Source organism: Erigeron canadensis, chromosome 5, assembly GCF_010389155.1.
Source record: "Erigeron canadensis isolate Cc75 chromosome 5, C_canadensis_v1, whole genome shotgun sequence".
Lineage (NCBI taxonomy): Eukaryota > Viridiplantae > Streptophyta > Magnoliopsida > Asterales > Asteraceae > Erigeron > Erigeron canadensis.
This window is the reverse complement of record NC_057765.1, coordinates 36,997,452-37,011,286: the sequence shown is the minus strand read 5'-3', so window position 1 is coordinate 37,011,286 and position 13,835 is coordinate 36,997,452. Positions and strand designations below refer to the sequence as shown.

The window sequence follows — 13,835 nt, the reverse complement described above, 5'->3', positions numbered from 1 at the left end:
CGATCGAGCTTGATCTGATACTTGAATTTAGGATTCCTGATTCTTCTAGTGAAGTTTTTGTTGATACGGTACTGAGGTTGATGATATTGAAATTTACATAAATGAGTCTTTGCTGAAACGTAATGCAACGGATTCACTATCTTATTTATGTACCAACATTTCATGATATATACTCGTAATTACAACATACAGAAAATTAAAGGTACAACTTGTACATGTAAATAAACAACTAATTAAATAACCATATATATATATATGTATGTATGTGTGGACTTTGGAGTTAACATTTCTCGATCTAAATCGCTTCATTCTTCATCAGTCGAGTCTGCATCGCTTGAGCCTGTAGTAGTGTCTTGTGACTTTTCACTATTTTGTTCACTCTTTTTACCATTAGACCTTTTGTATATACGGTGCCACCAACGACTTTTTTTCTTAGATCCGCCACTGTCTACTACATCATCCGCTATAACTTTGAGTCTTGCTTCTTCTTTTGCATTCTCAATAGATTTGATCAGACGGCTTAAGCAACTCTCAACACTCTCTTCAGCTGTTTTTCGCATCAAGTTTTCAGCAACATCGGCCGGAGTCATTTTAGTCTCTTCCAATAGTTGACTAATGGTTGCAAACAACTCGTGTGATTCTAGATTCAAATAGTTCTTCGCGAGAACTTTAAACGTTTCATAACAACAATAGGACAACTCAATATGCTTATCCATCCTTCCTCTCCTAATAAGAGCAGGATCAAGCTTTTCAATGTGATTTGTAGTGAACACGATAAGCCTTTCACTACCGCACGCTGACCATAGCCCATCAATGAAGTTCAAAAGACCAGACAAAGTAACTTCACTTCCCTTTTTTTTCTTATCTTGTTCTTGGTTTTGAATTTGATTATTCGTCTTTTCCTCACCGTTGTCCTGATCCTTTTTCTCCGTCCTTTGACCCGTGAGATCAAGTGAGCAATCGATATCTTCTATCACAATAATAGACTTACTTGATGTGTGGATTAGTAGCCTCCTTAAATCCGTGTTATCTTGCACGGAAGTTAACTCAAGATCAAAGATATCATAATCAAGAAAGTTAGCCATAGCAGCAATCATACTAGACTTTCCGGTTCCAGGAGGCCCATAAAGAAGATATCCTCGCTTCCACGACTTGCCCACCTTCTTATAGTAGTCTTTGGACTTGCTAAATGTCATAATATCATCCAAAATATCCTTCTTCTTTTTCGGGTCCATTGCAAGAGTGTCAAAGGTAGACGGGTGCTCAAATATGATGTGGCTCCAATTACCTCTCTTGTTAGTATAAAGCTTTCGTTGCCTAGCTTTCGCGGCAATAGTCTTGCCTTCATCAATCACGTTTTGCAAGTAAGCGTTCGTGATGACATCTCGGTGTTTTTTGTTAAATGTAAGCTTGTAGTACCTCTTTTCTTCATCATCACTATTTGCAACAAGTGCCTTTTGTTGGGGGACTTTTATGCTAGAACTCCACCATAGCTTGATACCTTTAAACTCATCCGTGACCTCTTCATATTCGTCGATGCTTAGAAAAATAGATTTATAGTTGTTGATCATATTCGCCCTAAGGCGTTTAGCTCCATTGGCACAATGGACACTAAGGTAGCGTTCAATGGCCATATAAGCCACACTTCGCTCGAAATCATCCACTTGGTATTCATGAAAAATGATTGTGATATAAGGGTTCATATATCTAACAAGTCTTTGAAAATATCTTTCAATTTGATGACCAAGCTCGTCCGGAAACCAATTCTGGAAAATTGCCAACACGAACATAAGACCGGCCATCATCGACCCTAACTGAGTCATATCCTGCATCATCATCGTCTTCTTCGATATCCTTACTTAATTAGTTAAGTTGATTAGAAAATTATAATTAAGAGTGTTTAATTTTGTATGAACTTAATTTGTTGAGTTCTTAATTAACTAGTACTTGTAGTTAGTGTCTTAATCTATATATATATATATAAGTGAGTCAACTTATACTTTATAAGTCTTCCTATATATAATCCGTGGGAAATTTCCAACACGGTGTTGTGTGTGAAAAAAATCAAACATGATATGCTAAAAAGAAACCACTATACGCGATGGTATGTCTAGAAGACTAAAAGAAGGCTTAATTAGTTTATGTATGTAAACATTTCTTTTTACTAAAAAACATATAAAGTAGACGTGGTTAACTTGTATGTTCCGTGTATTGTGTATAAAACAATAAGAGGAAAAGCACAAAAGGGGTGCCGGGTGTATCCATTAGCTTTCCTTAGGCACCAAGCTTAGATATCAACATGTGCCTTTTCTTTTTTTTTATAACGAAAAAGCTTACATATATTAAATACTTGAAAGATGCTGAAAACATATAAGCCAATCGCCAAAAAGGGGGAAAAAAGTGTATGAATGTGACTCAAATAAAAATGGAATACCTGTTGCATCCAATAAATTTATTATACTACTCGTAGTTAGTTTAGAGTGAGGTAGATATATTTACGTGGCCCGCGTGAGGTAGTTTTTTCAACGTTGAAAAAGAAACAACGACATTTTTGTAAATAAATTTAGTGACATTTTCGTATATAAACCCGACTTTTGCTTTTCTTCTTTCAAAGTTTCTCGCCAATTACAACGTAGAAATGTTTCTTTTTTCTTTTTCCTTTTTCAAAACTTCATCTTTAATATTTATTCACCAATTAAGACCAAATGACAAAAAGAAAAACTTTCAACGTGTATATCGGGCTTCAATTGTTTTAACGGGCCTGCATTGAAGATTTGAAAATCACAACATTTCCAAATTTCCAATAGTATTCTTAATTTCAAATATATATTGGGCTTCAAGTGTTTTAATGGGCCTGCATAGGAGACTTCAATTGTATATTGATGAATGATTGAAGGCTTAAGATTTGTATTTCTTTTTAGATCGTAGAATTTTAAATAAATATCGATAATGAAAGACTATTACATTCTACTTACCACTTTTTAAATAAAAAGACAATACATATTACAATAAAAGGTAAATTTCATATAATCAAAACACAATACATTTTAAGTTTTATTAATACAGGATTATAAAGGGAGTAGCCGAGAAGGTATTCCGATTGAGAATTTGAGATACAAAGCGTTCAAGTCCTCTAAGCCCAATAGGCCTCAACCAGGCCCAACTAATATTTGGTCAAGACTTGTCTGGAAAAATAACGATCAATAGCTCTGCTTAATGCTAACTATATCTCAATTGTGTTTTTGTTTTTGTAAAATTTATGAAACTAAAAGTTATATTATATATTTGCTATAAAATACTCCACAAAATTTACTTATATGAATTCAAAATACTATATAATAATATAAATTCGTAATTAGTAAAGCTAAAAAATTTTGCAACTTCATTTAGGAAGTAAAGAACAATGTAACTAACATGTCAAACAACATTTTTCATAGCCATAAGAAATACTGCTTCTAAAGTTTTATATCGTATGGCAACATTTTTAAGATAAATATAATTACTAAAATGTAAAGACAATTACTAAGTAATTAACAACCTCTGTGTTCCTTCTCTGTTATGACCCAACTGCTAAGATCCTCCCTACTCAAACTTGCATCTTTTTTTTCATTCCCTTCTGACTTTTTCTTCAAACTTTCTGTTTCTTGATCAACTTTCTTTCCTTCTTCATCACCTACTTGCAGTTCTTCCCGATTTTCGTCACTCCTTTTTTCACTTGCCGCCTTCTCATCCTCGGCCTTGATCCTAGCCTTCTCCAATGAATTGATCAGCTTATTCAAACAAGTTTCCGCATTGTCTTCAGATAAACTTGGGATCAAATTTTCAGCAACATCAGCTGGGGTCATGTTGATTGTCCCCAAAAGCCGACTTATGGTTGGAAACAAATCATGAGAATCCAAGTCCAAATAGTTCTTTGCAAGGACTTTACAAGTTTCAAAACAACAGTATGACAACTCGATATGCTTATCCATTCTGCCTCTTCTTATAAGAGCAGGATCAAGCTTATCAACATGGTTGGTTGTAAAAATTATTAGCCTTTCACTACCACAAGCTGACCATAGCCCATCAATAAAGTTCAATAGGCCCGAAAGAGTCACTTCACTTCCCTTTTTCTTCTTGTCCATTTCTTTTTCACCAATCGGATTCCTAGCCTCTCCATTTTCGACATCCTTCTTATCCATCCTCTGGCCCGTGAGATCAAGTGAGCAATCGATATCTTCTATCACAATTATCGACTTACTTGATGTGGAGATAAGTAACCTCCTTAAATCACTGTTGTCCTGCACTGAGGTTAACTCAAGATCATAGATGTCATACTCAAGAAAGTTAGCCATAGCCGCAATCATGCTAGACTTTCCGGTTCCAGGAGGCCCATAAAGAAGGTATCCTCGTTTCCACGACTTGCCCACTTTCTTGTAGTACTCTTTCGAGTTGCTAAACTTGATAAGATCATCCAAGATATCTTTTTTCTTTTTCGGGTCCATGGCAAGAGTGTCAAATGTGGAAGGATGCTCAAATAAAATGTAGCTCCAATAACATTTCTTGTTATTTGTATAAAGCTTTCTTTGCCTTGTTTTATCAGCAATGCATTTTCCTTCATCGAACACATGGGGCAAGTAATGTTGTGTGATAAAATCACGATTTTTACGATGGCAAGTGAGCTTGAAATATCGCTTCTCCTCATCGTCAGAAGAAAACAGAACTTGTTGGTGACTAATTTTCTTGTTCGAACTCCTCCAAATTTTGATGCCATGAAACTCGTCGGTTACTTCTTCATAGTCATCCATGCTTAAAAACACGGATTTTCCTGACTTGATCACATTTGCTTTGAGTCTTTTAGCCCCTTTGGAGGAGTGGGCACCTAGGTATTTTTCGATAGCCTTATAGGCTTCACTACGGGAGAAATCTTCAACTTGGTATTCGGGAAAAACTATGGTGATATAAGGGAAAACACGGCTTATGACTTTTTCCACATAGTTTTCGATACGATAACCAAGCTCTTTTGGAAACCATTGGCGAAAAGATGCTAATATGATCATAACACTAGGCATAATCGACCAGAAATGTGTCATGTCTACCATAGTTAATTAGCTAGATCGAACAAAAATCAGGAAAGATTATAGTGAAATTTGTGGGGTTGAAAAGAAGTAATTAAGAAAAGGAAGAAGATGAAGATTATTGCAACGAAGAATATGGCAATAAGAAGTTGGGCTGTGAAATGTGAATTGTGGGGTTGTAAATTTATATAGGCCAGATAGAAAGATCCCTACAAGCACAGATATTCTACACTTTATTTAATGAACTGACTACATATGTGAATGATCATATATAGCTTGAACTACTTTTTGATACATTTGACAAAACTATAAAATGTTAATAAACATGTGTTTTATGTTACCATTATTATAGCTAGTAAGATATACATATTCTTACATAGCAATAATTTGTTGTTGATATTATAAGATGCATAATAGTGTGGCTAAAAAGAATACTAAAGGATATACTCGTAGTAAATTTTAGGTGTGGAAATGGGTAATTTATATGTCAATCATTGAGAGTATTAATATTACTTAATTAATACATATAATAGTTAATAAGATAAACGGGCCTTTAAAAACAGTTGAAACATTATATAAATAAGAGGAAGATTGCCTCAAGTTCTCTCAACTTGACTATTCAAGTGGAGAGAATCTTGACCCTTGGATAGAAATCTCATTCCATACTACATTTATATAGTTATACGTGAGTTTAAAAGTTGATATAATGTAAAACTAGATAAATTTATATGTACTTTCTATATTTATTTAAGTTAAACCCCTAACGTAAAGGAAAATGCTAAATACAGCCTAAGAGCTGTATTTAACGTGCATAAAAAAACTTGTACCTTATATATTTAAAACTCGCCCCCTGATTTTTATGGTAAATGTACAAACAGTTTATGCACCTTAAACACAGCCTTAAGGGTTGTATTTAGCAAACCCCGTACGTAAATTCAACCATTTGGTTTCAGAGACTAGACGTGTTCAAAACTATAGTTTATTCAAAGATCCGATCCGAATTTATCCGAAATTTCGGATATTTGAGGGATTCGGAATCGGGTAGTAATTTTTGAAAATTTCAGATATTTCGGATCTTATTTCTTTAGAAAAATATCAATATTTTATTTTTTATTATCCAAAAAGACCCGAAATTATCCGAACATATCCGGAAAAGCTATACTCAATACCCGAAAATATTCATATATCTATATTATTTTCTTAAAGTTAGGATATTTCGGATAGTTCGGATATCCAAAATTTCGGATATATGTTCGGAAATTAAAATCCACTATCGAAAATTTCAGATATCCGACTTTGAACACCCCTAGTCTAGATGAGTGTCCATGGGTTTCCAAGTTTCCAATTATAATAGGCCCAAACGATTTATTCAACATAAGTCTCAAGTTGTGATAAGGTTTCCACGTTAAGGGGTTTAAATGAGTATACATTCCGCAAAAAAACGCGCTTTAAAATGGACATACTTAGGCCTGGCAAAATTTACACAAAAGAGAAATTCCGGGTAACTTTTCCACTCATGTGGGTATTTATGGGCACCCCTAAAATCATACAGCGGGTCAAAATGGGTATTTAAGGTTAGTCTTCAACTCTTTGTGTGGGTCGATCGAGCGGGTTTACACTTGCATCCAAGAAATCAAATATGGAGAAGAAAGTATAGATCTACAAAATGACAGAGATGATGATGATGATGATCGCTGGTGGCAAACCGGCCAACTGAAATCGATTGACGGAGATGAGGATGGTGGTCACCGGTGGACGGTGGAAAACCAGCCAACTGAAGTTGATTGACGGTGGCAGGGATGGCGTTTGCCGCCGGTGATGACGCCGTAAATCACCATCTCTGAGTTTGACTTTCTAGTATTTGATGTTGGCAGTGGCGACTAAGTTGTTGGTGATGGTCATGGTGGTTTGACCGTCGACTCATGGTGGTGATGGTGCTTGGAACGTACTCTATATTGTAGCTTGTTAATGGTCGTGAATAAGAAAACATGTAAAAATAAGAATTATACTGTATGCATACATAAAGTGAGAAAGAGAATTTATCTATAAAAAAAAATGATAATTAAATGTGTGGATAGAATTATAAGAGGACTCTGATCTTTATTACTCTAAGCAGCATGGTTGGATCAGTGGTAAACACTCTTGCTTCTGGAAATAGAGGTCATGGGTTCGATTCTCATCCCAGCCTCTCTACTTAGGTAGAGGTAAGGTCTGCCTATATCTTAACCTCCCTCATACACCATCGAGGTATTGGGGCTCAAAACCCGCAGAAGGCGGCACTGAGCAGTTACTTACTTACTTTTTTTTCTGATCTTTATTACTCTGTATCTTTTTATTTTATGCATAAAATAAATATAATATAAATATAAATATATACTACTAATTGTTATGGAATCGTACAAGACTACAATATAAAAAGGATTACATAATTTATAGTTAGTTTAATTCTAGTAATTATTTTAAAAAAAAAACCAAATCAATCATTAAAAATGCGGGTTGACCCGTACCCAACCCGCACTCGCTTGACTAGCATTTTTAAAATTACACGCTTGGATCCGTACCCGTTACCCAAACCTGCCCACTCCGCCCATTTTGCCAAGTATACTTAAAACAATATATGCTAAACCTACCGATATTAAGTATTTACATTTGGAAAAAAAAAATATATTAGTGATAGCGTACGTAACATCTGGTCAATATGTATGTTAATTTATTCCTAGTATTGTTACAAACTCATTGAATTATCTATAAGTCTTTTTTAATAGACCTTAACTTCAAATTAATTCATAGAAGATTTTTGTTGCAACCATTAACAATATTCACGAAAAACTTAATAGATGTACCAAATATTAGTTATAAAGGACGCGGAAGGACGTACTTAAACAACACTATACCTCTATTTTGGTCAACCATACTTATTTGATGAATCTTCATGCAGCCTAAATGCTTAGACATTTAAGTTAAGCGTATGGAGTATGGACCATACTGTATGTATAGTATGTTGATTACTTTTGTTACAAGTCTTTTAATGTACATTTAATTTATACAAGGTTTGTAATATTGCAACCTTTAATTAATAGTATTCATTAGTACCCTAATTTCTGGTCGATATGTATACAAAATATTACCTATAAAGGACATAAATGAACGTAGTTAAACAAATTATTGAGTGATATTCGTTATATCTAAAGTCTAAAGTGTACATATAAGTAGTAGTTTGTTTTGCAAAATTTACATATAGATGATTTTCTATGAAAAGAAAATAAGTGACAATTATGTTTGATTATAAGGTTAAGCAATTTTTTAAAAGTAGATCGGGACTTTTGTTTACCAAATGATATGAATTTCTCGCGGTTGGCAGGGTCTAGCATACGTCGCTTTAACCAGTTTCATGTTACAGAGCTTTTTCGACGCAAATCCTCAATTTAAACTCTCCGATAAAAATCCTCTATCACTAAGTAAAAGTTTAATACGTGTAGTGCCCATAAAAACCGATTTTTTTAAAACTGGGTTAGAAAAACCGAAATCGGAACCGGTCAAACTAGGGTTTGACCAAAAGCGGTTCGGGTTTTGGAAAACCCGACGGTTTGAAAGCGGTTTTGGTTTTGTGTTTCGAAATCAGCTAGATACCGGGTTTAAAGTCGAGTCTGGTTCGTTTGGGCAAACAATCAAAATAAAACTGATAAATACCGGCCTATCATTGATCAAAAAGCAAACCCGGTATTAATTAAAACCGGTTCAATCCGGGTCAAGTAAAACCCAACTTTGTGTACGGCTACCCTCAAGGCCTCAAATATGCCTAAAATAAAAATCAAACCTACTATGCTCCCCAACCATAGAAACCAATTATTGGTGGTTTCAGACGTAGAGACATGTTGCACCTATTTGATGTTGTCACGTGTATGTATGAAAATGCAAAAATTTCAATCCACATTTTAACCGATTTTATTAAAACTAATAAAATAATACAAGTTTTTTCGCATAAGGTATAAGTTTTGTTTACTTTTATTAATTTTTATTTTTATCCTTTAAATTTTTTCAATCATTTAACTTTTACTTCATCATAATATAATTTATCTACATAGTGTATAGTACCTTTTCAATTTTGCTTTTATTACACTTTAAATTTTTATCTTTAAACTTTTAGCTTCATCAAATTTTCCATTTTGAATTTTTTTACACCAAGCATTTGAGTTTTCATATTTTTTAATTAATTTTACCCATTTACATTTTTTTTTTACCTTTAATCATTTAATTTTGATTATTTTCATATTTTTTGTTATGTATAATTTTTTTGACCTATAATAATTTAATCATTGTTACATTATATTTTTGTAGCATTTAAAGCAGATAAGTTTTTTTTGAATAAAGTACAAGTTTTATTTCCTTTTGTTAGAATTTAGTTTTACCTTATCATAATATAATTTCATGTACATGATGTATAATATTTTGCATTGATATAACTATTTTTTCTATGTGTTTATATATCTTATTATTTTTATAGTTACTCTTATTTTTATATGTAACTTGTAGTTCTGATTAACGTATATGCGTGCTAACATAACAACTATAAAACTGCTATATCATATATCATATATATATATATATATATAAAAGACATCTAATTGAAATACAGATCGGATAAGTTATATATCCATGGCCAATGAACGTAATGATCCCAACATTATTCATCTTCATTACACCAAAATCCATGTTCGTCAAGATTGGTTACAAAATTATAGAGTCAAGTCATCCTAAGATTAGCTTCCTAATTAATCACCAACGATCAATAACAGTTCATATACTTTTACTGCCCCCCTATTCGGTCAACAAGAACAAAATTTTATTTTTTGGGTTGCAATTGCTCATATGATCGATTCACAATGTAAAACATATGTTATGACAAGCAAACTAATTAATTAACACTATATATAGGTGACGATGTAATGTTAACCTTTACCAAGTTGGATATGTTCAAGACTAAATAATTTAGACTCAGTTGGACCAAATGAATGTGTAACACACTAAAGTGTTAGTTTTTGGATCTAATCCGATCCATTGCTAGTTAGCTAATGAATATGTATGTCTTTTAAGAACAAATCCAGATGGTTGAAGTTAGGACGTTATGACATACTTTATAAATCTCTTGGTTATAATTTTATATTTTTTCATTTTTAAAAGTAGGCAAACATGCCTTGTAATGTGATGAAAACTAATACTACTATTAACTATAAAATGATATACGTATTTTGTATGTTCACAATGAGATACTGTAGTTTCATATTATTTTTGATGTGTAAAATTTTAATATTATAAACAGAAGTATATGAAAAATTTTATAAGCTACTAGCTTTTATCATTACACCTTCAACCATCAAATAAAGCTACTTCCATTAATACAAGATATGCCACAGTTATAACCACACATTTAATACAAGATATGTCACAACTGCAACCAAATGTCACCATATGCCACACTATAACCAAAGACATTAGACCATCTTTAACGCTCAATGTATTCCATTCAATACGCCGACTTTCCGGCGTGGAGGGTTAATGCATCCGGCGTATTCCATCAAATTGGTGTCTATCGCGCTGAACTATTATAAAATAGTAATATAAGTTTTAATGTTTTTAATATTATTTCTTTTGTTTTGTTTACTACTACTCCTATCGAATGGAAGAAAGAAAAATCTCAAAGCTTTGTGAGTTGGAGATTTGGGAATTGGGATGTAAAAGACAACGATTTAGATGGCAAGATGTAAAGCTTTGGTAATTGATATAAGTTTTCATTTTACCCTATGAACTATTTTAAAATAGTAATATAAGTTTTAATGTTTTTTTTAACAACCACTTATTTAATTTTATCTGTCTTTTTATATTTATTTATTTTGTGTTTTAATTTTTAATTTTAGTGTTTTTTTTGTTAGTATTATTATCTTTTATTATAATTAGTGAAATGTGTTTTTTACTTTATTAAAATATGTTTTTTATTTGATATAATGTGTTTTAATAATAATAATATAAATTATAATATGGTACCAATAAATTGAGAATTCAGTGTGGAGGTTAATGTTAAAACTGGTTCAGTGTGGTAGGTCAGTGTATTACTGATGTGATATCAATAAACTGAGTTTCAGTGTGGTAGGTTAAAGATGGTCTTAGTTCAAAATTGTTTAGACTTGTTAGACGAACAATTTATATATACTTCGCTCTTCACATATTAAATGTCTAGTTTTAGTTTGTTAAATCTTCCGCCTTTAATATTAATCATAAATTTCTACATTTTTATTATATAATATTGCATTTAAAATATATAAACTGATTTAATTTTACATATATACTTTTCATTATATAATTTTCATTAATCAACTATTAACTACTACTATATAACACAAATAAAAAATTATGGTCAAAGTTGAAAAAAAAGTTGAAAAAAAAAACACTTAACAAGCATTCAACATGATACGGGTGAGTATATAGTTACTCGAACGCTTCCCATAATTTAAAGTATTACTATTCATCTTAAAGCTTAAATAACTAAATAAGTATATGTTAAAAAGGTATACCATAAATAGGTCGTTCACACGTATTCACAATATAATTTCGAATGTACTTCATCCAAATTTTGCCACAACAAAATAGATGACACAATTTGCTGACTCGTATCGTTCGGATTTAAAGTATATGAAACGAAAATCTGACTGGAAATAGGACGTACTGACTTCTGTAGTTGTGTTGTTTTTCCATTTTACAATCTTGTTTGGGCCACGGGGCCATGTTAAACTTAAATTTAATACGAATAATTTTTGTTGATAATCAGAAACTAATAATAACGACTTTGAAGTTTTTATCAATGTAGAGAGAATATTTCTTTCTTCTGTAAGTGCTACAACAAGAATAAAATAAATTTTACCTAATTTCCTTTTAAGCCGGTCAAGATTTTTTTATCTGAAAAAATTGTAGAATTTGTATGTATATTGATCACTGAACATAAATACAAGAAACGGCTCGATGCGGCTTAAGTAACATAATTAGTGATCACAAATAAACCATTACAATGTTAAACTACAAATTAATAATTAATAGCAAAAAATTAAAATATAAAAAACCAAAATGATCCACCGACTAAAAAGAAAAAAATTGAATTTGTTTTAAAAAATGATTTTTTTGGTTCACTCGGTGTGGCCATCAGTTCCGGTTCAACCGGATAACGTACCCATTCAACAAAGAATAGTAGAATTTTGAACTTTAATTTAAAACAACATTAAAAATTATTATACTAATTAAATAAAAGAGGGGTTGGGGTACACTTGGCACCCCTAATCTACCTCCTTGAGTCTAAAAAATTATTATACTAATTAACTAAAAAATTTTCATTTTTTTTTTACACCAAGCCTTTAGTTTTCATATTTTCTATATAACTAATTTTACCCATATACATTGTTTTTACCTTTAATCACTTAATTATGATTATTTTCATATCTTTTGCTATATATGTATAATTTTTTTGACCTATAATAATTTAATCATTATTATATTATATTTATGTAACATTTAAGGAGATATTCAATTTTATAGAGTACAAGTTTTATTTCCTTTTGTTAGAATTTAGTTTTACTTTATCATAATATAATTTTATGTACATGATGTATAATATCTTTAATTTTTGTCTTTGTTAGTTCTTAAAGTTTATATCTTTAAACAACCACCCCCCCCCCCCCCCCTCCCAAAAAAAATAAAAGTTTTTGTCTTCACATACTCACGGTTTTTAATTATAAACATTTGTTTTGATTATTGTCTTTCGTTATATATTACTTTCTTTTAATAAATAATAATTTAATCATTGTCACGTTTATATTCATATAAATTTTTAACAAATCATCATTGTCAGAATGTTATTATTTGCATTGATATAATTATTTTTTCTCTGTGTTTATATATCTTTTAGCCCCTTTGGAGGAGTGGGCGTCAAGGTATTTTTCGATAGCCTTATAGGCTTCACTACGGGAGAAATCTTCAACTTGGTATTCGGGAAAAACTATGGTGATATAAGGGAAAACACGACTTAAGAGTTTTTCCAAATAGTTTTCGATACAATAACCAAGCTCTTTTGGAAACCATTGGTAAAAATATGCCAATATGAACATCGCACTAGCCATAATCGACCCAATATGCGCCATGGCCACCCTTGTTAGATCGATCACAACTCAAGAAAGATTTTAGTGAAATATATAGGGTTGAAGTTAAATAAGAAGTTAGAAAAGTAACAAGAGATTAGAAAATGAAAAAGAATAGGAAGAGCAAGAAGTGTGTTTCGCAAGAATTAGGAATTGCAATAAAAAGATGAAGATGGGCTGTGAATTGTGGGCTTGTATAACTTTCCTTATATATTTATTTTGGAAGATCCATACAAGCACAAATACATTCTACAATCTACACTTTATAACTTAAAACTTAATGTGAGGACATAATTGTATAAAGTATAAACATCTAAGCTTCAAGTTTTATACATTTGACAAAACCATAGTATATATATCACGTTAATCAATAAATATTTGATGTTATGATAAAGTAATATAAATTGTGAAATTAAATAATAATTTTATATATGCATTTTCGAAAATTTATTCAAATACCTTAACTTCTGGTCAAAAGGTGTACAAAATGTTTTCTATAAAAGTATAAAGGACTGAAAAGGACGTACTTAATTAATAACCGAACCTCTATTCTGGTCAATTGGTCATGACCTTAATTACTTATTTGGTGAATCTTCAT

At 31.7% G+C, this 13,835-nt stretch overlaps 2 protein-coding genes across 3 annotated transcripts; both read right to left on the bottom strand.

Moving 5' to 3' along the window:
• Nucleotides 1-134: 134 nt before the first annotated feature.
• LOC122600699 (AAA-ATPase At3g28580-like) lies at nt 135-1,921 on the bottom strand. The gene has a single exon (XM_043773453.1). It carries the CDS (start codon nt 1,836-1,838, stop codon nt 306-308), a length of 1,533 nt encoding a protein of 510 aa, XP_043629388.1. The 5' UTR covers nt 1,839-1,921; the 3' UTR covers nt 135-305.
• Nucleotides 1,922-3,445: 1,524 nt separating this feature from the next.
• Nucleotides 3,446-5,126, bottom strand: LOC122602003 (AAA-ATPase At3g28580-like). 2 transcript variants are annotated; one of them, XM_043774740.1, is made up of 2 exons: nt 3,738-5,126; nt 3,446-3,656 (listed from the first exon to the last, which is right to left on the bottom strand). In XM_043774740.1, exons 1-2 carry the CDS (start codon nt 5,079-5,081, stop codon nt 3,531-3,533), a joined length of 1,470 nt encoding a protein of 489 aa, XP_043630675.1. In that variant the 5' UTR covers nt 5,082-5,126; the 3' UTR covers nt 3,446-3,530. The 2 variants fall into 2 exon arrangements, with proteins under 2 accessions (XP_043630675.1, XP_043630674.1); XM_043774739.1 differs by having other exon boundaries at nt 3,446-5,126.
• Nucleotides 5,127-13,835: the final 8,709 nt, after the last annotated feature.